At 41.1% G+C, this 26,385-nt stretch overlaps 1 protein-coding gene across 1 annotated transcript in view; it reads right to left on the bottom strand.

The window, feature by feature from the left end:
- The window catches only part of TBC1D2B (TBC1 domain family member 2B), an 88,047-nt gene that overhangs the window by 15,539 nt on the left and 46,123 nt on the right, over positions 1-26,385 (bottom strand). Inside the window, exons 7-9 of the mRNA XM_089671450.1 lie at positions 14,849-14,959; positions 10,885-11,078; positions 3,762-4,259 (exon numbers count right to left, since the gene is read on the bottom strand). Coding sequence (XP_089527576.1) covers positions 3,762-4,259; positions 10,885-11,078; positions 14,849-14,959 — 803 coding nt within the window. The remainder of the gene's footprint in view (positions 1-3,761; positions 4,260-10,884; positions 11,079-14,848; positions 14,960-26,385) is intronic.

The raw sequence follows: 26,385 nt of genomic DNA on the forward strand, positions 1-26,385 counted from the left end.
TTTTTTAATTGATCACCCAGTCAAAGGTCCAAAGCAGCTGAATTGTCTTTTGGACATCTGCTGAGAGTTGTAAAGAGATGAATCCTTCAGAAGGTCATCTAGATAGCTTGTCACCTGGATGTCCTTAGTTCTGAGAAGGGCAAGCAAGGGTGCTAAGAACTTTGTGAACAGCCTGGGACCAGAGGATAGGCCAAAAGGCAGTTTTACATACTGAAAGTGGTCATATGTCACTGCAAACTGTTGACATCGCTGATGTGATGAATAAATGTGAACACGCAGATATACTTCTTGGATGTCCATAGATGCCGTGTGTTCCCCTTGTCTCAGAGAGGCAATTACTGACCTTGCGAATTCTATACAAAATTTTGAAATGTGAACAAAATTTGTTGAGGTATTTTAAGTCCAAGATAAGACAGATACCTCCACTGGGCTTTGCTACTGTGCACAAGTTTGAGTAAAACCCCTTGAACCTGTCTTATGATGGTACTGGTACAATGACTCCCTGGAACAAGAGGTGGTTCAGGGCTTTTTGCAAATCTTAGTGTCTTTGGACAGTTTTTGGTTGATATGAAAGAAGAAAGCAGTGAGGTGGTAGAGTTTTGAACTATATCGATGACCTTTCTGAAACCACAAGTCTGGGATGTCTGTGACCCAGAGAGATACAAAACGCTCTTAGGAGTGAATGCGCCCTTTTGCTGTGAAGAGGGATTTGGAGAGGACTTGGTGGCCTTTGTGAGCCATGCCTTGCGCCAAAAGGAAGGGCTGATCATAGGTTTTGAAGTTGAAGCCTAGTTTAGAGTTGCTCTATGTTTTGAAGATCTGCAGCACCTGAGGAGGGGAATAAAACTTTCTTATCTGTGACCGCTTTGATAAATTGCTCAAGTGCCTCCCCAGCTTTTGTCCAGTTTAAAGAAAGCTTTTAAAAGAGACTCAAATTTCCTGTCAGCAGAACCTTTAGGACACAGGACATCTTCAATAGGTACAATGAAATGTTTGTTTAGCACAGATGCGGCAGGGTCAGCTACAGGAATAGCCCACTTTTTTTTTGTAAAAACATTTTCCACGGGGTAGAGCTCAGCAAAGATTTTGTGGGGAGTGAAAACTGTCATAGACTTCATATTCTGTTCATGAACAGGGAATGTTTTGCAAGTTTTTGTAGATGTCTTTTTACCCAAAAGGGGTGTGATGAGAAGGAGGAGCGTCAACCTGCACAATGCCAAGGCTTTTGTGGACAGAGGCAACATTAGCAAGCATGTTGTTTGAAGCTCCCTCTTCAATACAGTGACAGTGTGGGAGAGAGAAATCTTCTGCAGCTTCCTCCAACACTGCCAACTACAGCCTTTTTATTCCTCTCCGATTCAGGGTATTTAAGGATTGGCATATCAGAGTCTGATTCCAATTGAGAAACAGGAGTAGAAGAGCCAAGGCATTTCTGAGCTCTGAACAAAAAATTGTGACATGCAGAGTATTTTGCCTTTGTCAAGTAGGCCGCTTTTTATGTGCCAGAAATAGAGCTAGAGTCAGATGCTGAAATTGGTGTTAAAACCATGCCCTGCTCCGCTGCAAAAGATGCATCATTACTGAGTTTTGTAGTATTTTTTTTTTTTGAGTATTGTGTGGACCTTCGGCAAAGCAAATGTTCTCCTGCTGTTTAAAATTGTCTCCCTTTCACCTGGTCTCCTCCATAGCTACAGCTGAGGGCATTCCAGAATGGAATACTAACAAAGTGGAGTGTGGGAGATAGGGCAAGTATGGTAGAAGTACACGGTAATCCAGGTGTAGACTGTCCTGCAATGAATCCTTGTGTCGAAAGGGTGGGAGAAAGTGCTTGAGTACCTTACTGTAGAAGGGCTCTAGGAGGAAACAGTGTTAAACTGTGTGACCAGTGGTATGATGCAACACCTGACTATCCAGCATAGACAAAGCTCTGAGTGGTTAAAATGTACTGCCAAGTTTGAAAAGTTTACACTGTGAAGTGAATATACTCCAAACGTAGCCCCATTTCAAACAGTACCAGTCAGACATACAGTATGACTATCCAAAATGATGGACTGTATTTAAACTCCAGGCTTCGCCCATCACAGTGGGTATACCCCTGAAGTGTCTTCAGGAACTGGCTTCCATGGTGATGGGCCACTTCCTGTGGCTAACAGTATATTGAACCAAGTGTCAAGGAATGTGATCCACACAGGATCCAGTGCCTGAAGCAACATTACAGGCTGTCCCCACAGTGTAGGGTCTGGTTCCCAAGACTTTACTGAAGTTGCATTTATAGAAAAGTGAAATATAGAAAAGTGACAGCAGAAAAAGACCGAGTGGTCCATTGATTCTGCTTGTTTTTTTTTTTTTTGGGGGGGGAGGGGGGGTGTTAATTTCTTTGTGAGTATAGATCTATGCTTGTCCCAAGCATGTTTGAAGCTATTTACTGTTGACTGGCTCACTACCTCTGCTGGAACTTTATTTCGAAGCATGAACTACTCTTTCAGTAAAATAGTACTTTCTGAGATTAGTTTTGAACTTTCCTCCAGTTAGGTTAAGGTCATGTCCCTGTGTTCTTGATTTTAGTTTTGTGTTTAAAATACTGTCCTCCTGAAACTTATTTACCCCCTTGATGTGTTTAAAGGTTTCAATCATGTCTCCTCTTTCCCTTCTTTCCTCCAGAACATATTGAGTTGAAGTCACTCGAGATGTTTTATCCCCCAGATCTTTCACCATTTTTGTTACCAGTCTCTGGACTCGTTCTATCCTATCAATATCTTTTTGTAAGTGAGGTCTCCAGAACTGGACACAATATTCTAAATGAGGTCTAACTAAACATCTAGGGGAATTGAGACCTCCTTCCTCCTGCTGGTGACCCCTCTAGTGATGCATTCTAGAATTCTATTTGCTTTCCCACTGCTTGGCCACATGGTTTGCTCATGTTGCAATCATCTGAAATAAGTACCCCCAAGTCCTTTTCCTCTGAAGTGCTGGCCAACAATGTACCCTCAATTTATCTTGATGCACTTCTACTTAGTAGACAGTAGAAGACTGTGAGGGTTGATTGAAGAATCAAAAGATACAATAAAAAAATGAATAAACTAGTGAAACTTGTTGCTTTGGGAGAAGAGTAGGGTAGGATTATGGGGGGGGAAACATTCCTCAAAAGCTTGCCATTGTCCAAGCGCCTGCATGTACGAGCCTTTAACCCATGGTGTATGAATAAACTGCTTGTGTCCTGTACTGTATGATTAAGATAATTGCTTTACTTTGCTGCAAACGGAGCCAGGTTTCATGGCAATGTAACTCAAGCGTGCATGAATACAAAGCTTCCTTTGATTGGCTGCGGTGGAGAGGCAGGCTGATGACATCACAATCTCCAACTCACCCAATCAAAGGTAGCTTTGTATTCATTCACAGAATACAAAACTGCCAATGAATGGCTGAGCAATGCTCAGACTGACTATTTTGTCCTGTGTGAGACACAGGAAGTCTCTGTCTTACAGCTAAAGCTACATACAGTTCATACAGCGCTCAAGGCCAATTGCAGCAGTTAGTGAAAGAAATAGTTTGTTTAGACTAGCTTGGTCCAAACAAACTATTTAACGCGGCAAGAAAGTTGGAGATCAGCTTTAAAAATATGGCCTGTAAAAAGATACCCTCTTTCTAATCTCTAAATTCTAAGAGAGGAATGCATGCATCGTCACCAGAGCCTTATGCTGTGCTGCAGCCTTGGTATTTGTATACATAAGGAGCAAATGGTTTTATCGAACCTCCCTCACCGATTCAGTCCCTGGCAGTAGCCAATATCAGGATTCCTCCAGGAATAAGCTAGCAGGACATTGCGTAGCTTCTGGATGCCCTCAGAGGTGGATGATGTATAGTGCTTGTTGTTTGGCAGTGTTCTCATAAGGTCCAGTTCTATCTGTTTTGAGGCTGGATTTTGCTTCTCAAGGGCATTACGGAGAAGGGTTTCAAAGTAATCCGGAGTGACCTCAACCTTTAATTTCTTGATGTGCTGGTTTACAAACAATTTCCACATTTTAGAACGATGTTGGTGGGGGATTCCATTTCGGACAAGGCTTTTGAGCTCTGGTGAACGGACCATTTCTCGGTTTACCATGTTAGCAAAATAGTTTTCCCACTTCACCACTGTTGAAATCTCTTGATTATCCGACAGGGACAAAGACTTGATATCCAGGGCCCTTACTTTGGCCACCAATCTTTCCTCATCATCTTCATCCTCAGGAAGGATCTGGAATCCATAGATGTCATGTTTGCTGCACATGAGATTACAAAAGGACAGTTAAAAAAATAATGGCACTTATTTTCCTGTTACAGATTTTATGTGTCAGCATGGTTTATTACAGTTTAACCGTACATCACTCATGTTGGGGTACTTTCTCATGGGCCGAGTCCAGTCTGTTGAACAGATCCCTTGATGAATCAAAGCACAACAGGATGGATGCCACTAACTTGACATTCATACCCATTCATTTTTTTCAGCATTTTTACAGTTAACCTTTCTGCACCGGGTGGCCAGAAAACAGATTTGTAGCCGTTTAAATCAGGATACCTTCAATCCATCATGTTTTTTGGATAAACAGAAAAGGATGCAGTCCTTTTATAAATTTTTTCTGGGTTTGGTTGAACTCAGAGGAAAGTGGATGTAAATGGACACAAATCAGTTTACATTCACTAGCCCAGATTTACATAAGGATTCTGATCAGGTCTGCTAAAAAAAACTGAAAACTGAATCTAAACAGAAAAAACATGTGAAAAGACTCTTAACCACTTTAAGTCCTGACACTTTTACCCCCTTCCTGTCCAGGCTAATTTTCAGCTTTCAGTGATATCACACTTTGAATGACAATTTTGTGGTCATGCAACACTGTACCCATATCAATTTTTTAGCATTTTTTTGAGACATAACAAAATATATTTTGGTGGTAATTATTCACCACTGGGATTTTTATTTTTTTGCTATATAAATAAAAAAGTCCAAAAATTTTGAAAAAAAGTGTTTTTCTTATAAAATTTTGCAAATAAATAATCTTTCTACATAAATCTTGGCCAAACTATATTCGGTTATCTTTTTAGTAAAAAAAAAAAAAAACCCAAATTAGTTTATAACCAAAATTTATAATTTTTCTAAATTTTTTTCTTAATTTTTATATTATTATTTATGTTTTATTTTAACATACTCTCACCCTAGCAGTACAGTGTCACCATAGTGAGTGGGGGGTGATGAAGATTTTTTTTTTTTTTTTTTTATATGCGGATTGCTTTTACACCCATAAAAGGCTGTAAAAGCAATAATTTTCTCTTCTCTCTGGCTGCATTCTTGCATACTGTGTGAGCTGTGACTGGTCACAACTTGTCACATGGTATAAGGCTGTTGTGAATAGCCTTGTACCATGTGACCTCTGATCATTCACAGATTTCACTAGTAGTAAGCATGATGTCAGAAGTGACATCTTGCTTACTACTATTCATGTGATCACTGATTGGTAAATCAGTGACCACATGATCGGGACCTCACAAAGAGGACACAGCAGGAACCGAATCGCGGTGCCGCGTGCTCCCAGCCTGAAAATGCGGGTGCCGTTTATGAACGGCAACCCGCTCCTGCACTGTCCGGCTGTTTATGTACATGGGCCAGACGGGAAGTGGTTAAAGTGTATCAAAACCCAAGAACAAAACTGCAAAATATTGCAGCTTGCCAGTCCTATGATAAAGTGGCTACATTCATTTTCTTTTTTTTCCCATGCCTTTTTACTTTATTTTCATCCAGTGATTCTGCCAGTAGCATTTCCTGTCCTAGGGCAACAGTGCTCATGCTCTGTACTGTATCTATGAGGGAGCAGCACTGTCATGTCACCCTAAAAAAAGGCTACAGAACACCTCACCCTCGCCTCTTCTCCATAACATAGGGAGGTGTTTTGTAGCTGGAAACAATGCTAACTGATAACAGTCAGTACAGGTAGAGAACACTGAAAGATCAGCTCTTCCGGCAGGTTTAGCATGCAATTGTATTTGCACATTTCAAATAGATAAAAGCTTCTAATGGAATCTTTAAAAGCTAACTCTCCCCTAGCAACTGCTGTCACTTTTGAAATTTGTGCGGCTGTGCAGGGCTTCACCCGCAAAAGCCAAGTCATCCATTTACAGAGAACTGTGAATGAATGTACTACAAGTACCATTGTCACAGAGGCAGACAGACCTGTAGCTCTCAATGAAACACGACTGCTGTAACCTCCACACTTTTAGTCCTTTGACACTTCCTCCCAACTCTCTAACTTTACCCTTGGTATGGGTATGGAGCTGGAAAAAGTCTGTAGGAACTTGGTATTGCACTCATCATCCGCAGGTCGCGGTTGCAATGATTTGCCAAAAATAAATAAAATAATAAATCCACACTTTTTTCCTGCAAAATTTATATGTGCATTTATTATTGTTTTGCAAAAGGTTGCCTTTAACAGAACAAAAGGGAGAAAATTTACATATATTTTAATGAGAAACTATTGGCTCTGCCAGCCTATCTGATCACTATGCTTTTTGACTTGCCAAATGAAAACTGAAAAGCTACAATATCCAATAACCCCGGAAACCACTAAGCAACTTATTCACTCCCTTGTTATATCTCGCCTTGACTATTGTAACTCCCTACCTAATCGCAGGCTATCCACTCTTCAGTCTATCATGAATGCTGCTGCCAGACTCATCCACCTTACTAACCGTTCTGTATCTGCCACCCCTCTCTGTCAATCCCTCCACTGGCTTCCCATTGCCCAATGGATAAAATTCAAAACATTAACAATAACATGTAAAGCCATTTATAACTCTGCCCCAAATTACATCACCAATCTTGTCTCCAAATACCACCCAAACCGTACTCTCCACTCCTCGCAAGACCTACTCTCTAGCTCCCTTGTCTCCTCCTCCCATGCTCGTCTCCAGGACTTCTCCAGAGCTTCCCCATCCTCTGGAACTCTCTACCCCAATTTATGAGACTATCGCCTACTCTGCTCACTTTTTCTGAAAACCTCTCTCTTCAAGGAAGCCTATCCTGCCCTCAGCTAATAATAGAATCTTCTACTCTTCCAACCAGTTCATCCCCCACAGTTGCTACCTTTTGTACCACTAGCCCCTCCCTCCTAGATTGTAAGCTCCAAGGAGCAGGGCCCTCCTATCCCTCTTGTATTGAACTGAATTGTTGCTGTATTGTCTCCCGTTATATTGTAGAGCGATGAGCAAACTGTTGGCGCTATATAAATCCTGCATAATAATAATAATATTCTTTGGGTCAGTCCAATAACCACAAATTACATTTCTGATTGAGACATAGGGTGTGTCTCTGACCTCTGTTTCCCCGTCTGAGCAGGGCCCAATCCTTTACTCCTCTCTAGGGAAGAAGAAAGAATTAAAACTGTTGTTCATATGTCACTTTTCCTGATGACTAGTTACTGAGCAATTTCTAAATCTGAATGTTGTTCTAATAATGGCAGTGGCTTATATCTCTTTCTATTTATTTCTAGATCTGTTTCTGCCCACCTTTGATTTTTAAGTGCTTCCACAATTCCTGCTGCATTCTTCGGAATATATAATCATTTAAAAATCCAACAAAGAAAGTGGGACCTCCTCCAATAGTCCACTGCAGGTATGCAGCCATCTCACCCCTGCAATCTTTATAGTGGCCTAAGCACCAGTGGTGTATTTAGGTTTCGTGCTGCCCTAGACAACACAAACATCGGCTCCCCTCCTCCCACGGAGAGACCCTGACACCAACCAACACCCCTTCCCCCATGAAGAGAGCCTGACATTGACCAACGGCTCAGCTCCCCACCCAAGGGAGCCTTCTACTACCACCGCCCCCCATACACTGGCTACCCCCCACCCCGGCGAGAGAGAGAAGACCCTCACCTTCACAGCTCTGGACATCCCCGGGAACAAGAGTCGGGCTCTGCATACACCACCAAGCAGCCCGCAGCCTCTCTCAGATCCTACCTGGTCCCCGTTCTGTGTGTGTTCTTTCTTCCATCCCTTCTTCCAGGGGGCGCTGCTGCCCCCCTGAAATATGCCGCTGACCCCTTGAAAAATGCTGCCCTAGGCAAATGCCTTGTTTGACTTGTGGCAAATACGCCCCTGCTGAGCACATTCTGCTTACTTCCAGCTGCTCTTGAGATCCAGCCATCTATTCCAGACAACACAGCTTGCAGATTGCAAAATTTGGTGCAGCTCTGCATAGAAACCAATTAGCTTCCAGGTTTTATTGTCAAAGCTTAATTGAACAAGGTAGAGTTAGAAGCTGATTGGCTATCATGCACGGCTGCACCAAATTCTGAGTGCACTAGTTTTAGTAAATCACTCCTTATGTTGTTTTACACTATTTGATTTATTATTATTTCTCTGTGACCATCACTTGTTTATTATTGCTCTGTGTATTTAAGCTGTCTTCTGTCTAAGCTGAGCTCTTTCTCTCACCGTACTTGTGTATATCCCTCCCCCCTGCCTCTCTCTGTAGTCATTCCACTGTATCCTGTCTACCTGTATGCATCTTTCCATCAGACTTACAACATTAACATTTTTCTACCTATGATTACCCTCCATTAAACAGAACATTCAAATGGTTTTCCTCGAGTATAAGCCGATCCGAATATAAGCCGAGGTACCTAATTTTACCACAAAAAACTGGGAAAAACTATTGACTCGAGTATAAGCCGAGGGTGGGAACACCAGTGGGAAGAATCGTGCCTCATCATTGGTGTCAGTGGGAGGAATAGTGCCCCATCATTGGTGTCAGTGGGAGGAATAGTGCCCCATCATTGGTGTCAGTGGGAGGAATAGTGCCCCATCATTGGTGTCAGTGGGAGGAATAGTGCCCCATCATTGGTGTCAGTGGGGGGAATAGCGCCCCATCATTGGTGTCAGTGGGAGGAATAGCGCCCCATCATTGGTGTCAGTGGGAGGAATAGCGCCCCATCATTGGTATCAGTGGCAGGAATAGTGCCCCATCATTAGTATCAGTGGGGGGAATAGCACCCCATTATTGGTGTCAGTGGAATAGTGCCCCATCTTTGGTGTCAGCGGGAGGAATAGTGTCCCATCATTGGTGTCAGTGGGAGGAATAGTGTCCCAACATTGGTGTCAGTGGGAGGAATAGTATCCCATCATTGGTGTCAGTGGGGGGGTGGAGGAATAGTGCCCCATCGTTGGTGTCATGGGGGGGGGGAAGTGCCCCATCGTTGGTGTCATGGGGGGGGGGGGAAGTGCCCCATCGTTGGTGTCAGTGGGGGGGAGGAATAGTATCCCATGATTGGTGTCAGTGGGGGGTGGAATAGTGCTCCATGATTGGTGTCAGTGGGGGGTGGAATAGTGCCCCATCATTGGTGTCAGTGGGGGGGGGGGGAGGAATAGTGCCCAATCGATGGTGTCAGTGGGGGGGAGGAAAAGTGCCCCATCGTTGGTGTCAGTGGGAGGAATAATGCCCCATCATTGGTATCAGTGACACCAATGATGGGGCACTATTCCTCCCACTGACACTTGCTGACCCCTGTTCCAGTATGGTGCTGCTGCAGCCAGCATATGTGGTTGCAGCAGCACCTAAGCACCGCCTCCTCACCGGTGATTGGCCGCCTGTGTGCCTTTCCTGAGCTACAGTTCTGGCGGCCAATCACCGGTGAGAAGGCGGAGCCGAGCAGCCGCGCGAACATCCAGTGGACGAACCGAATGAAGGAGCAGCCGCGCTTCCTGGACCGGATCGTCGTGGGACCGGAGCCAGGTAAGAGACAGCAGCCCCCTGCCCACCCCTGTACTTAGTTTCCCTTCTGTTGGAAGGGGGGGGAAGCCATCTGCAGACGTTGACTTGAGTATAAGCCGAGGGGGCCGTTTTTCAGCACAAAAAATGTGCTGAAAAACTCGGCTTATACTCGAGTATATACGGTACCATAGTTTGTAGACGCTAGAAAACTTTCACACAAACCAATTAATATACATGTATTGGATTGTTTTGGTTTTTTTTTTAACAAAAGACACGTAGCAGAATACATTTTGGCCGAAATTTATGACCAACTGAGAAGTTTTTGAAAATAGAAAATATAATTTTTTTCACAATTTTCAGTCTTTTTTTGTTTATATCACAAAAAAATAAAAACCCCAGTGGTGATCAAATACCACCAAAAGAAAGCTATTTGTGTGAAAAAAAGGACATACATTTCGTTTGGGTACCTCGTTGCATGACCGCGCAATTACCAGATTAAACAGGGCAGTGCCGAATAGCAAAAGTTGGCCTGTTCATCTTCCGGAGGGCAAGTGATTAAACTAACAAACCACAGTAACTTAAATATTAATTCACGTGGTCATGTTAGCCCTTGTACATTTTAACTAGTAGTCACCCATCTTCCCTTTTAAAGCAAGATCAAGCAAACTTTACCTAGCCTAGAACATTTGTAAGCAATGACATGTAATAGCAGCCACCACTAGGTAGTTACACTTCAGCACTGATGTTACCTTAGAAATGTTTTTGGCCAGGTCTGTTCACTTTAGTTTACATTCCATAGCTACAGAGATAACATAGTATAAAATAATGGAAAGGGTTAAGATGTCCAAATGCAAGAACTTTACTCTCAACAACTGTATTACTCACTATGGATTTTGGCATGTTTTGTCATCATAAAGCAGGTGAGGTTTTAGTCAGGATTTGTTTTGTACACAAGGCTGAAGGCACTAACCATTACAATGCTCATAATTCCAATGAACATTTAAGCAGCAACTGCATTTTGCAGTTCATAATCCACCAGACTAGCTGATGATGTCCATTTGGAAGTATTTCTTTTCTGATATAATACACAGCAGTTAGGCCTTCTCAGACAAGTAGCAGCTTCTCCTATAAAAGGTTCTAGGTACCTCACAGTGTGTGGTCTGATGAATGTGTGCTCTGTATGCTCAGCCGTCTCCACCTTTAATGCGTCCTCCAACAGCTGGTTAACCACATCTCGAGCAGGTCCTTCCCCATCAGAATACACTGGTGTCTTCATTTCTTGGAGGAGGACAAGGTACTTGCTCTCAATCTGACAAATTTTGGCCTCTAGGGTAGCATACTACAGAAAGAAGGATACATTAAAATTTTGCTTACCATAACTATAGAATACTTTACTAACTCATAAAATATAAAAGGGTCTACTACGTACACCATCCCAAAACAGCTTGCTTAGCTTGGGATAGCACATGCGTGTATTCATATTACAAAAAACGTTCATCTGAAAACATGCAGAGTTTTTAAAACGTGAAGGCAAAGCCCTCCTATAGCTTGTATTTGAGTCCTGGGTAAAAGTCATTGTGAACATTCACCCAAAGGTTCTTGTGGGCTTTGTGGACAGTAATCTTTCTGCATCCAAGTTTTTGGCTCTGACCAAACACTCCTAAATTACACAAAGGGTTTTCTACTGATTTCACATTACAGAGTATGCAGCTACAGGGCTAGCTTTCAGGGAGAATTTTTAATTTGCTAATAGGAGGATGTTTGAGTTTCTAATAGGTGATGCATGCATTGATGTCCTTGAAAAACCCAAAGACTAGCCTTACCTAGTTCACCTTTCTGAACTTGAGACTACCTTTCAGGTGACTGTTTATATTTTTTGTGTTTTTTTTAATTAAAAAGATTCTTCAGATTTCCAAAGGGTGTAAACTCCTTGTTATCTCTTTGGAGGCTAAGAAGACTATTTTACATAAGTTTCAGTTTTTTTGAGAAATTGTGGTTTGCACATTCCATATGGAGTGGAGCCCTCTCTAAAGGTAGTTCGGGTTAAAAAAATGTTTTAATTTATAATAATCGTTTATAAAATCACTGTGTGCTGACACTCAATCAATAGCACAGTGCTTTCAATATACCCAATAGTACTTAACCAAACTACTTTATAGTGAACCCCAAATTATTATTCCCCTTTCTGAGAAACCAATTCAGGTTAACCCCCCTGTCTAAGGCAGCATATACACAAACTGAAAATCCCACTGAACTGGCCAAATTTCAGTGCATGTGTACTGCTGTAAGTTCAACAGACAGCAGTACAAATGCTTGAAAACCAACATTTGCTCAATGGCTGCAATACTGATCTGTCCTCCGCTGCCAGAATACAACAGAATGGCAGGAGGGATCCCTGCATCAACATAGTTTGTGTTGATGCGGGGATCTGTCAGGTTTTTTATTTTCTTTCAACCTGCCGGTTGAACGAAAAAAAATTTAGAAAAAATTAGCATATATATCCTGCTTAAGGCTCTTGCCACTTCAGGTAAATGGGGTATGCAACTGACCACCACCTTCTGTTCATCTGATTATTGTATGTCTATTGCGCTAATTGTATGTCTATTGCATATCTTAAACGACTAAAAGGTATCATATTTGTATTGTTATATTATATATATATAAATCTCCTTTGCTATTTTGTTGTTGCTTGGGGCCTCAGTCCTTTGGTGATGGGTCCGGGCTTCAACAAAATGGCGACGATGCGGAACTAGTGGTTACCAGGTCAATATAGATGGATGTAATACTCACCTGCTTAATATCCCTGAAGTCACATCATGCGTGAGGCAACACATCGGACTGAAGCGTGGTGACCTAATTTTCGGTTATGGCTACGATCTCCGCCATCTTTGTTTCTAAGACCTGTACCATTATTATCATATTTATTGAACAGGCAGGCTTCTCTTTTGAGATCCTACATAGTATGGCCAGGTGACTGGAACTCTGTTTTCTTGGCCTAAATGTTGTGGTCTCTTACTTGTCATTTTCCCTCTGATGGTACACTTGCATCACTGCTCTTGGACAAATGTTTCAGCCTTACAAATGGCCTATACATTCTCGCTTATTGAATGAAATTGAAAAAAAAAAAAAAATTGTAATGCTTCTGTGTTATATAACTGGTACAAGAATTACTCATATGTTATGTTAATTAGCTGGCTTATTATCCACACCTTTTTACATCTGCTATGTCTTCCCATCTTGCTGTCAGGAAACACTGCAACTGTGCTAAAGACAAGAATTTTCACTCCAGTTACCTAATTGGAATTTTTACTTTTCTGTGCTGATCGTTAATTTAATATTTTAGTTTATATGCATGAGTAGGAGATATATTGCTACTGTACATGGAGCTTCTTTGTGTACTGGGCCTTGCTAATTGGCTCTCCTACGTTTGAATGCTTTACACATCTACCATGTAAAGGTCAAGTATATAATTATGGAATGTATGCGGCATTTGTCTAAAAATGGAAAAACGTTCAATAAAAAGAAATTTTAGTTAATTTAGGGGTCTCACGTTCCTGTTGTATGTGGATCTGGGCAGGAAAGTTGGGCTATAAAGCCTCCCTATCTTGCTTCTATGTATGTTTATTGAGGCTGCTGTAAACCAAGAGAGGATAGCTCATGTAACAGGAACAAAATGACATGCAGTTGTGGCAATGCAAACATTCTATTACAGTGATCAGCGTTGGCCTTATCTCAGAGAAACAATTGTGATAGGCGAGGAAAATCTATTCAGAAACATCATCTTCCCAAGAGCTTTTATCAGCCAGTGGGTGCTTTGTATCCTTCTCATACACATAAACCTATTTTCTAATCCAGCCAATAGCAATCATCTTTGTAGGATATTGTAAATATATATGGTTTATATTCATGTTATTGACCAAAAGGATAGCCAATGACTCCTTACTATGTTAATGTATGCACCAGGTAATTACCTTATCTTTGTTATGTTCGGTTAACCTGTTTTTGGATAAATATGTGGAGAGTCAGGGGGAGTTTCAGAGGTTATTTGCAAATCTACCAACATTGTAAAATGCAAGTTTGTCTGATTAGATTTGGAAAGGTCTTAAATATTCATAGTGTACATGTTTATGGTGAAGCAGGGGCGGACTGACCATTTGGAAACTCGGCCACTGCCCGAGGGCCCGGGGTCAGTAGGGAGTCCCATGAGATGCCCCTGGTACCTTTTTCATAGGCTTTTTTGAGTTTGGGCAAGGACACAGGGACCCCATGATCCCCTATTGCCCAGGGGCCCCATGAGTTGTCAGTCCGCCCCTGTGGTGAAGAGAATTTCAGTTTTGCCAAAAACAAGACAAGGAGTATCTATTTAACTTTTTAATTAAAATCTATGCATACAGCTGTCCTAGGTCTAGACACATTGTTTTTAACACATAAGATCAAACATGCTCATAAAACCAACCAATCAGATTGCTCGAGACTTTGGTCAGTGGGAAAAGGTGTATATCAGGGAAGTTTGTTTGGTTGAGTGGTGACAGGAGAAAATGGGTCCTCTGAAGGTTTCTGATGATTGCATGAATATACTAAGTACCCTGTCATCTGCCTTGTCTTTACCTCTGTTTTATGAATTGTTTCTGAGCTGATCTCTGGAATAGAACTGTTGGACTAGTTGCTGCAGGAAAATACATTTATAAATACACTAGTCATCCTCATGATATAAGACAACAATCTTGTGTTGTTAGATACCATAAGGGCTGATTCGCATTGCAATTGATTTGCATTGGGATTCTGTGCAATACCAAAATACATGTTGCATCCATTGGAGCGTTGCAGTGCCATTAATTATGAACGATACAATGCAGCCTGCCGCATCTTCGTGTGCGTGTTGCTGTGGGCTTCAACCCATTTATTTTTGGGGCAATGGCAATTTTTAAGGCAATGTGCATCAACACACAGCACTGTAGTGACGAGTCCCTAAAAAAGTATTACCACTTCTGACAAACCTCAAGTGACCTGGACATTTAGCATGGGCAAATCTTTACAGATGATGCCACCCATACAGGAGAGAGCTATGTTATGAGATCTGATTTGCAGCTTCACTTCTAAAAACCTCACCTTTGACTCCAGTTCTTGTTCCCTTCTTTCAGAGTTTCTTCGCAGAGCTGAAAGCTCCAATATTTCTTTGTTAAGAAACTTGTTTTGTGCTTTGTATCCTTGCAGACTGTCCTGTGAATAGATAGTTACAAAGGCAAAAACTTAAAAAAAAAAACAACAGATCTTGAGGACTCGGCATGAGTATAATATACTGCAAAAAGTATCATCAGTATCATTTCTTGTTTCTGCTGAAGGTCAAAACACAAAATGGCTGATTCCTTCTGCACCTGGAACAGCTCATTCAAGGTCAATACAGAACTTAGAAATATTGCTACTTTTCAGACTTTCAATATCCTCTTTGCAAGGAACATCCAGTTGTGTTCGTTCACTGAAAGTTATTACTTTTGTAATACCATATGCACTATACAGTGAGGAACAGAATTATTTGAACACCCTGCGATTTTGCAAGTTCTCCCACTTAGAAATCATGGAGGGGTCTGAAATTCACATTGTAGGTGCATTCCCACTCAGAGACAGAATTAAAAAAAAAATTCAGGAAATCACATTGTATGATTTTTAAAGAATTTATTTGTCCTGCACTGCTGAACATAAGTATTTGAACACCTGAGAAAATCAGTGTTAATATTTGGTACAGAAGCCTTTGTTTGCAATTACAGAGGTCAAACGTTTCCTGTAGTTCTTGACCAGGTTTGCATACACTGCAAAAGGGATTTTGGCCCACTCCTCCACACAGATCTCCTCTAGATCTGTCAGGTTCGGGGCTGTCACTGAGCAACACGGAGTTTCAGCTCCCTCCAAAGATGTTCTATTGGATTTAGGTCTGGAAACTGGCTAGGCCACTCCAGAACCTTGATATGTTTCTTACGGAGCCACTCCTTGGTTATCCTGGCTGTGTGCTTCGGGTCGTTGTCATGTTGGAAGACCCAGCCACAACCCATCTTCAATGCTCTGACTGAGGGAAGGAGGTTGTTGCTCAAAATCTCACAATAAATGGCCCCATTCATCCTCTCCTGAATACAGTGCAGTCGTCCAGTCCCCTTTGCAGAAAAACACCCCCAAAGCAGGATGTTACCACCCCCATGCTTCACAGTAGGGATTGTGTTCTTGGGATGCAACTCATCCTTTTTCCTCCAAACACGAGTGAAGTTTAGACCAAAAAGTTCTACTTTGGTCTCATCTGACCACATGACTTTCTCCCATGCCTCCTCTGGATCATCCAGATGGTCATTGGCAAACTTCAGACGGGCCTGGGCATGTGATGACTTGAGCAGGGGAACCTTCCGTGCAATGCATGATTTGAAACCATGACGGCGTAGTGTTCTACCGACAGTGACCTTTGAAACTGTGGTCCCAGCTCTCTTCATGTCATTGACCAGCTCCTCCCTTGTAGTTCTGGGCTGATTCCTCACCTTTCTTATCATCAATGATACCTCACAAGGTGAGATCTTGCATGGAGCCCCAGTCCGAGGGAGACTGACAGTCGTCTTTAGCCTCTTCCATTTTCTAACAATTGCTCCAACAGTTGATCTATTTTCACCAAGCTGCTTGGCAATTGCCCAGTAGCCCTTTCCAGCCTTGTGGAGGTCCACAACTTTGTCTCTGGTGTCTTTTGACAGCTCTTCGGTCTTGCCCATGGTAGTAGTTGGCCTCTGACTGACTGTGGGGTGGACAGGTGTCTTTAAAGAGCTCAGACAGGTGCTACTCAGTTAGATTAATGAGTGAAGTAGAGGTGGACTTTTTAAAGGCACAGTAACAGGTCTTTGAGAGCCAGAATTCTTACAATGTGATTTCCTGAATTTTTTTTTTTTTTTTTTTTTTAATTCTGTCTCTCAGAGTGGGAATGCACCTACAATGTGAATTTCAGACCCCTCCATGATTTCTAAGTGGGAGAACTTGCAAAATCACAGGGTGTTCAAATACTTCTGTTCCTCACTGTATACACAGTTAGGTCCATATATATATATATTTGGACACAGACACAATTTTCATACTTTTGGCTCTGTATGCCACCAGAATAAATTAAAATGAAACAATCCAAATGAATCTGAAGTGCAGACTTTCAGCTTTAATTCAAAGGGTTGAACATAAATATCAAGTACAAATTTTAGGAACTGCAACCATTTTTATACACAGTCCTTCCATTTTCATGGGCTCAAATGTAATTGGACAAATTATTATCAAATAAAATGTTCTATTTTAATATTTTGTTGAGAATCCTTCACTGGCAATGAATGCCTGAAGTTTGGAACCCATGGACATTATCAAAGACTGGGTTTCCTCGTTTCTGATGCTTTGCCAGGCTCTAACTACAGCTGTCTTCAGTTGTTCTTTGTTTGTGGGTCTTTCTGCCTTTAGTTTTGCATTCAGCAAATGAAATGCATGCTCAATTGTGTTCAGATCAGATGAATGACTCGGCCATTGCAGAATATTCCACTTCTTTTCCTTCAAAAGCTCCTGGGTTGCTTTTGCAATGTGTTTTGGATCATTGTCCATCTGTACTGTAAAGCACCGTCCAATCAACTTTGCTGCATTTGGCTTAATCTGGGCTGACAGTATAACTCTAAACAATGACCCAGTGCCACTGGAAGCCATGCATGCCCATGCCATCACACTGCCTCCACCATGTTTTACAGATGACGTTGCATGCTTTGGATCATGAGCTGTTCCTATCCTTCTCCACACTTTTTTCTTCCCGTCATTCTGGTACAGATTAATCTTAGTTTCATCCGTCCAAAGAATGCTTTTCCAGAACTGGCTTGGCTTTTTTAGATGTTTTTTGGCAAAGTCTAATCTCGCTTTTCTATTCTTCAGGCTTATGAACAGTTTGCACCTTGTGGTGAACCCTCTATGTTTGATCTCATGAAGTCTTCTCTTGATTGTAGATTTTGACAATGATAAGCCCACCTCCTGGAGAGTGTTCTTCACTTGTCTGGATGTTGTGTATGGGTTTATTTTACCATAGAGAGGATCCTGCAATCATCCACCACTGTTGTCTTCCATGGACATCCATGCCTTTTTAGGTTGCTGAGCTCACCAGTGCATTCTTCTTTCATCAGAATGTACCAAACTGTTGATTTGGCCACTCCTAATGTTGCTGCTATCTCTCTCTGATGGATTTGTTTCATTTTTGAAGCCTTACAATAGACTGTTTCACTCACATGGACAGCTCCTTTGAACGCATGATGTAGGTTCACAGCAACAGATTCCAAATGGAAATACCACACTTTGAATCAACTCCAGACCTTTTACCTGCTTAATTGATGAAGAAATAACGAAGGAGTAGCCAATGCCTGGCCATGAAACAGGTTTTGATTCAATTGTCCAATTACTTTTGGTCCCTTGAAAAAGGGGGGGGGGGCTACTCTTAAGAACTGTAATTCCTAGACCCTTCTTCCAATTTGGATGTACATACCCTCAAATTAAACATGAGAGTAAGCACTTTCAACCCATATCCATTATATAGCTTGAATATGTTTTGGTAAATACCTGAAAAAAACTAAAATTGTGCCTGTGTCCAAATATATATGGACCTAACTGTACATTGAAGGCTGATTTGTGGGCTTGAAAAAGAGCTGCAAGATTAACTGCCTTCAGTCATTAAAGAGGAAGTTAAGGAGAACGTCACTGAAAAATGGAAGTTCTGCTCTTCCTTATCCTTCCTCCTTTGCAAGTAAGGAGAACAATTTATTTTTTTTGTGGAGCGGATACCCAATTTTGACAGGTCCCACTCTCCACTTCCGCTGGAATTGCCTCTGCGATTCCACTGGAAGTTTGCCCCCCTACCTTCCTCCCCGCAACCTCTTGGGACACACTACAAGTCCCAAGAGGCTGCCGCACCATTCACATGGTGCTGTGTAGCTCGTGTATGCACAATGGGGAGCCAGCTGTAAAGCTGTCTTCCAACACTTAAAGCAGAACTTCACTCTCACAATCAACATTGGCAATTTTTAATCCTTATGCTGTTAGCGTTAATAAAGAGACAGTAAAGTATATAATATTTACTGGTTTTAAACTTTTTTTTTTACATTCCTGGTTTCCAGGCCTAGGCAAATGATGCCATATATCCCAGGAGTCTTCAAGGAGGGGTTTTCTCAGCTAAGCATACCCTCCTGTCTGCATGTCTGAGCTAAGGTGCTCCATCATGCTGGAAAAGGCATTGTTCATCACCAAACTGTTCTTGGATGGTTGGGAGAAGTTGCTGTCTGAGGATGTTTTTATACCATTCTTTATTCATGGCTGTGTTCTTGAGTTCTGAATGTGAGCCCACTCACTTGGCTGAGAAGCAACCCCACACATGAATGGTCTCAGGATGCTTTACTGTTGGCATGAAACAGGACTGATGGTAGCGCTCACCTTTTCTTCTCCAGACAAGTTTTTTTTCTGGATGCCCCAAACAATCGGAAAGGGGATTCATCAAAGAAAATGACTTTACCCCAGTCCTCAGCAGTTCAATCCCTGTACCCTTTGAAGAATATCAGACTGTCCCTGATGTTTTTCCTGGAGAGAAGTGACTTCTTTGCTGCCCTTCACCAGGCCATCCTCCAAAAGTCTTCACCTCACACACTCACACCTGCCTGCTGCCATTCTTGAGCAAGTTTTTGATGACCCAATAAATGGTCGATTTAGGTGCAATCTTATAGTAGCAGCAATATCCTTGCCTGTGAATCCATTTTTGTGCACAGCAATGATGACTGTACATGTTATCTTGAAGGTTAATATTTAAGTAATTCTCAAAACCTTTTGGCCAGGGTTGTACAGTTTTTTTTGTTGTGGTCTTTAAATTTTCTTAAACCTGACTGAAGAACCTCTTTAAGCCAGAAAAAAAAAATACCTCATTGCAAATGCTGGCTACCCCACCACCATTTCCACCTTAAGTAGTATGATGACAGATTTTTCTGCTCATACAAGTACCTCAACAATTATTTATCCAAAAAAAAAAAAAAAACAAACAAAAAAAAAAGTTATCACCGTGTCAAAAATTAATACGTGTTCGCTTGTGTGAACTTTACCATTGGCCTTGAAGGACTGTTTTTTGTATCTTTTCTACTATTTTATTCTGCTGAAAGTCCCAAACCGATCATAAAACCTCTGTCCTATCCATCTTCCCATGATGTACCACTATAAAGACTGTTCAACAGAAGTTAACACGTACACACACACGCACACACACTTTTTTCCTCCCATATTCTATCCAGCCCAGTGGCATCACAGAAGCATCCTGTTTTCCTGTTTGCTCCATCGATGGGGGGGATGGGGGTGTGAGCACCACTCAGCCCTAGAGTACCATGAGCCCAACCTGCATGATGATGTGCCCTCTTGGGGATGTATAAAATCAGGATGGGCTCACAGGGTGTAGCTGTCAAAAAGGATTGTCAGCACTGGACAGAGGAGGAAGCTGGGGACAGCACTGGAGCATGCAGTAAGTAGAAATTAGGAATATAAAAAGTTAATTGGCTCCTGTCTAAATTGGTCCTAGTATATGTGTATGATTTTGAGTTAGAGACCTTATATTGTAAGCACTTTGAGGGCAGTGACTGATGTGAATGTACAAAAATAGATTGTTGACACTATTTAAAATACTTGAAATATAAAATATATTTTTTATTACAAGAGGAAGGACCCAAAAAATAGTTTGAGTTCTACGTTAAAGCTCTGAGCCTTGTGTCATGTTAGAACTAGAATGTGCTGCTATAGGCAGCACATAATCTGCTTTATATTTGTTTATTTTTTCAATTGTACAGGCCAGCAGACAAGAGGAAGAGGAGACTACTCCTCTGAATACCCCCTTTAGTTTTCTTGCTAAAGCTAAAGTGATAGTAAAGTCTTGTTTAAAAAAAACAAAAAAACATGTCATACTTACCTGCTCTGTGCAGTAGTTTTGCACAGGGCAGCCTGGATCCTTCTCAGCTGCCCTGCTGGCACCCCTGGCCCCTCCCTCCTGTTGTGTGCCCCCACAGCAAGAAGATTGCTATGGGGCACCAAAACAGGTGCAATCCCCAGCTGTGGCTCTGCATGTCCATTTATGCATAGAGCCACCTCCCTCTCCTGATTGGCTCACTGGCTCTGACTGACAGCAGCTGGAGCCAATAGCTCCCACTGTTGCCCATCAGGAGTGCAAGTCTCTGGAGAACCAAGGCTGTTGTGGGCATCGCTGGATTAGGATGGGGCTCAGGTAAGTGTTAGGGGGGCTGCTACACACAAGTTTGTTTACCTACATGCATAGAATGCATGAAGGTAAAAAACATGGAGCCTTTAGAACCACTTTAAAGATTAACTATGAACACATTAAAAAATGCCTCCCTTCAGCCCAAAAACACTCTCTAGCTGAAGTTTTAAAAAGAGAAATTTTTATATACCTTTAAATTACATATTTTGAAGTACAGTACAGGACACAAGCAAAGTATTCATAGATTCTGGGTTATACAATCGTATCTTAAGGTGACTGAAGGGATAGAAGGGAGGGTGGCCTATGTCCTGTAGTGTACTCCAAGGTATGGAATTTACAGGTAAGTCAAAATTCCTCTAACCTTAAAGCGGTAGTAAACCACAGACAAAAAAAAAAAAAAGGTAACATCATAATGTGCTAGTATGCATTGCAGTCATCCAGCGGAGTGCTGTCACCGCTGTAGAGGCTTCCATTCTCAACAGTCTTCCTTCCAGGTTCGCAAGCTCTGGCCTTCTGACAAGCTGGGCCGTGACAAAGTAATTACTGTGCATGCTCGTGGGAGTTCCAGCCCATGGCACACAGCTCTGAAGGAACAGCATGGGTATGCTGTTCCTTCAGGGAGCATGCGCCAGATTAAGGGGAGAGAGAGTGTATCTCCTAAAAGGTGCACGTTTAAGAGATATTCATTTTACCGACAGGTAAGCTTTATTATAAGCTTACCTGTAGGAAAATTAAAACAGAGTTTACAACCACTTTAATCCAACACCATAGGACACAGGCAAAGCATTCAAAGAACTTGGGATATCCCCAAGCAATGTATGAGGACAACAACTAGGCAAAGAGAACTGTGCAAACAGGCACAAAAATAAAAAAGGATAAGAATCCCCAACTATAGATTGCCACTCCAAGAACCTTGCAGCCAAAAGCTGCATCCAAAGAAGATTGGACATCCACCTGGCAGAACCTTGAAAACGTATGAAGAGAGGACCAGGTGGCAGCCTTAAACAGGTGGACTACAGAGGCTTGGACCCAGAATACCAAGGAAACACCCACTGATCTGGTGAAACAGGCATGTAAAAGCACAGGAGAAGATCTGTACTTGAGACTATAAGCTCTAGCAATCATATTTCTTATCCATCAAGCAATGGTGGACTTGGAAGGTGTCCCTGGCAAGGTCCTGAGGACAGAACAAATAGCCGCTTTGCCTCTCACACCTGTTCACCCTTGCACCCCCCCCCCCTCCATGGATCAGAGCAATTTTTACATTTCTGCTGTGGACCAGTTACTTGGCAATAGCTTTGTCATTACTTAAAGTGTTACTAAACCCACAACAGTAAAAATCAGTCTGTATATGCAGTAAATCATTCTGGTTATACTCCCTGTGAAACCTAAGGGGTTAATCCTCTACATTGTGTAAAAAGGCTGTTTGATCCTTTCTTCTCTGTACCTCCCCTTTTTCAAGCGACCACCACTTATCTCCAGACTGAACCTTAGGCATGCACATGCTCAGTTTGGTTTATATCGCTAGAGAGGTTTTTTGGTTTTTTTTTTAGGAGAGTGCATGCGATCAGCACAGGGCCAACCAGCACTGTCCAGACAGAGGTCAGGGGTTCTGCATCCTCCTAGAGCAGAAAGAATACTCCTCCTACAAGCTTTAACCAGTGCCCTGCTGAACACTGATACAAGTCACAAGACTGCTCTAACTGCTGATGAGAAAAAGGTTTTCAGCAGGTTATATTTACTAACAAAATTGTATTTTCATGTTCTGTGTACTGTGGAAAACCAGATATAGTGAATGCAGGGTCCTGAGTTTAGTAACACTTTAAGATAAAAACGTAATACATATACTGTTTTTTTTTTAGGGCAACAAGGCTCTCTTTTTTGAATATTGGCAACAATGATTTTCTTTATTCGCAATCCTTAAATAATTAAACATAACAAAACAGCAAAAATGCACTTTTTTTTTTAGCAGTGTTAGTTTAAAAATAAATAGTGTTACTGCACATAAAAAAGTGCACATTTTATTCTGTAATTTGCCTGTTTAAAATGGCATTGCAAAGAATTGCAAAGTTATTTACAAATGAATTACAGTGGGTTTTTTCAATGTTGTGCTTTTTTAAATGTGAAATTGGTAAATATATATGTTTAAAAGGTGTAAAAATATTATGAATAAAACAAAAAAAGTTTAAATATTAGTTGATAAAATAGAAACTAACAAAAAAAAATCAGTAGGAAAATATTAATTGAAAAGGGGTAGGAGAATAAAGGAGTTAATTAGGACTGATTAGAGTAAAATAAGGGTTAATAAGGGGTTAAACAGAGGAACATTTTAATTTACCCCCCCCCCTTTTTTTTTTTACTTGTCAGGTTGCTTTAATGCACATCATCTGCAGATAAATTCATCCCTTCATCTGTAGATGAATAAACAGTTACAAAATGAAACATTGTTTCCTTTGAACAATGCAACATTGCCAGACTGCTTTTCTTTGACAGCTCCAGCTGTCAGAACTTTCTGTGTGTACTCCCCAATCCCCAATGCCATAGCTGAATTGCCAAGTAGAATGACGGGGGAGATCCTGGAAGCAGGGAAGAAGGACTGGACACTGTGTACAATGATGACATTTTTGGTCGTGTAACACGTCCAGAGTCTGCAACTGGATAGTGAAGCTTTCTGATCGAAGCTGTTGTTTCCTAATTTTTTTTAATGTTAGAAGTCAGTGAAGGAGATGATTTTAAGAGATGAAGAATCAGAAGGTAAAACATCCAAATAATAAACTAGTTAAGTGAAGAATGATTATCCACATGGTCCATCACCTTAGGACACTAGCAAAAAACTGACAGAGTGGGTACGGTTATAGAGGGGCATCCAGTTGGCATGTCCTCAAAAGCCAATGTCCAATCACCCGAATGTACGAGTCTATAACACAGGGTCTATGAATACGTTGCCTGCATCCCTTGCTGTACAATTAAGTTATAAAATTTCTATCTACACCTACTATAAAACTTACCTTAATCTGTGGTATCACAATCTAGCATTCCAAGCTATTCTTCACTGCAGCTAAACAAACAATTTCTAAATTGTGGGGGGGGAAAAAAACAAAAAAACAACCATCCTATTTGACAAACTGAAATCCTACAATTTGTATGGAATGATTTTTGGAAATATAACCATACTACAAAATAAAATCCCAAGCTTTCTCAATGTTTTATTTGCTGTTTGAACTGTACTTCCACTTTTGCTAAAGCATAATCTTGCTTGTTATCTCACCATTGAGTAACCTTGAAAAAAATTCAATAAAAAATGATTGAAACAAACACGAACCTATGAATCTAACACAGTGATAAAAAGAAAGCACACTGTCCAACTGCTATATACCAACCACAAGGCTAACCCTAGACATGAGAAAACGGTTTTATCTGTTAATCTGCTTTATTAGCTGAAAACAGACCAGGAAATGACGGCAGATCTATTGATATGGCTAATAAAAGAATATTGTTGATCATCTGAAATGTATTTTTCTGATTAACGGCCATTTGTGCTCTCCATTAAAACCATCATGCATGTTTATTTCCAAATAATGCCATCTCATGTCTATAAGGCTAGCATCAGACTGTTTATAAAACAATCACATATACAAAACTACACTATAGCAGCCATTAAACATCACGATACAGATATACCAGCCTCATCACTTAAAATCCTAACCTGTACAAAATATCACAAATAACTGGTGTGACTGACAGACAAAACACGTAGGATCAGGACTGCAGGTATACAACAGCATTTATCTACCTTTAGGCATGTTTGCTAATGCAGAGAAAAGAACAGCAAAGAACATGTGCAAAGTGCAGTAACAAGATTTTAGTTTACTGGAAAATGCATTCTTATTGGCTGCTATGATGTACAGCATTCTGTCCTTCCTCCCTGCTTGTAAAATGATTAGTAACACCCTGAAGGGTATTTCCTGTATGTACTGGCAAACTTCACAAAAAGGAAATGGTAGAAAATAAAACAAGATGCCTAACACTGTATAAAGCTAAAAAAAAAAAGTGGATTTCCTGACTAGGCACTTTAAAGTGTATTTCCACGAATACGAAACTGGGAGAACACCTACTTCCTATTTGTTACATGCTCCCTTTTACATAGCATAACTAATATTTAAAATATGATACTTACATTTTTAAGTGTTCTTTTCTGAGACCTCAGGACTGAAAAATCCTAATTAGCGTCCCTTTCTCTGTAATGGTTAGGAGGGAACTGGGGAGTTCATTTTTACCATAACTAACCCTGGCTGTACTGTGCTGGCAAATCTCATTATCAGCTGTAAAGTAGATTTGAACACGGATTGTCCTAACAATGGAATAAAGATCTACAGTAGATATAAAAACTCTACACACCCCTGTTAAAATGTCAGGTTTCTGTGATGTAGAAAAATGAGACAAAGATCAACCATTTCAGAACTTTTTCCACCTTTAATGTAACCTGAAAATTGTACAACTCAGTTGAACAACAAACTGAAATCTTTTAGGTGGAGGGAAGTAAAAATATAAAACTAAAATAATATGGCTGCATAAGTGTGCAAACCCTTAAACTAACACTTTGTTGAAGCACCTTTTAATTTTATTCCAGCACTCAGTCTTTTTGGGTATGAGTCTATCAGTATGGCACATCTTGACTTGGCAATATTTGCCCACTCTTCCTTGCAAAAACACTCTAAATCTGTCAGATTACAAGGACATCCCTCTTCAGATCACCCCACAGATTTTCCATCGGATTCAGGTCTGGGCTCTGGTTGGACCATTCCAAAACCATAATCTTCATTTGGTGAAGCCATTCCTTTGTTGATTTGGATGTATTCTTTGGGTCGTTGTCATGCTGAAAAAAAAAAGTTTCTCTTCATGCTCTTTGCTTTCTAGCAGAAGCCTGAAGGTTTTGTGCCAATATTGACTGGCATTTGGAAGTGTCCATAATTCCCTCTACCTTGTCTAAGGCCCCAGTTCCAACTGAAGAAAAACAGCCCCAAAGCATCATGCTGCCACCACCATGCTTCACTGTGGGTATGGTGTTCTTTTAGTGATGTACAGTGTTGTTTTTGCGCCAACAATATCTTTTGGAATTATGGCCAAAAAGTTCAACCTTGGTTTCATCAGACCAGAACACATTTTTCCACATGCTTTTGGGAGACTTCAGATGTGTTTTTGCAAAATTTAGCCAGGCTTGAATGTTTTTCTTTGTAAGAAAAGGCTTCCATCTTGCCACTCTACCCCATAGCCCAGTCATATGAAGAATACGGGAGATTGTTGTCACATGTACCACACAGCCAGTACTTGCCAGATATTCCTGCAGCTCCTTTAATGTTGTTGTAGGCCT

The sequence above is a fragment of the Staurois parvus genome, unplaced genomic scaffold (genome assembly GCF_062004578.1).
Source record: "Staurois parvus isolate SC_StPar_1 unplaced genomic scaffold, SC_StPar_1.0 ptg000105l, whole genome shotgun sequence".
NCBI lineage: Eukaryota > Metazoa > Chordata > Amphibia > Anura > Ranidae > Staurois > Staurois parvus.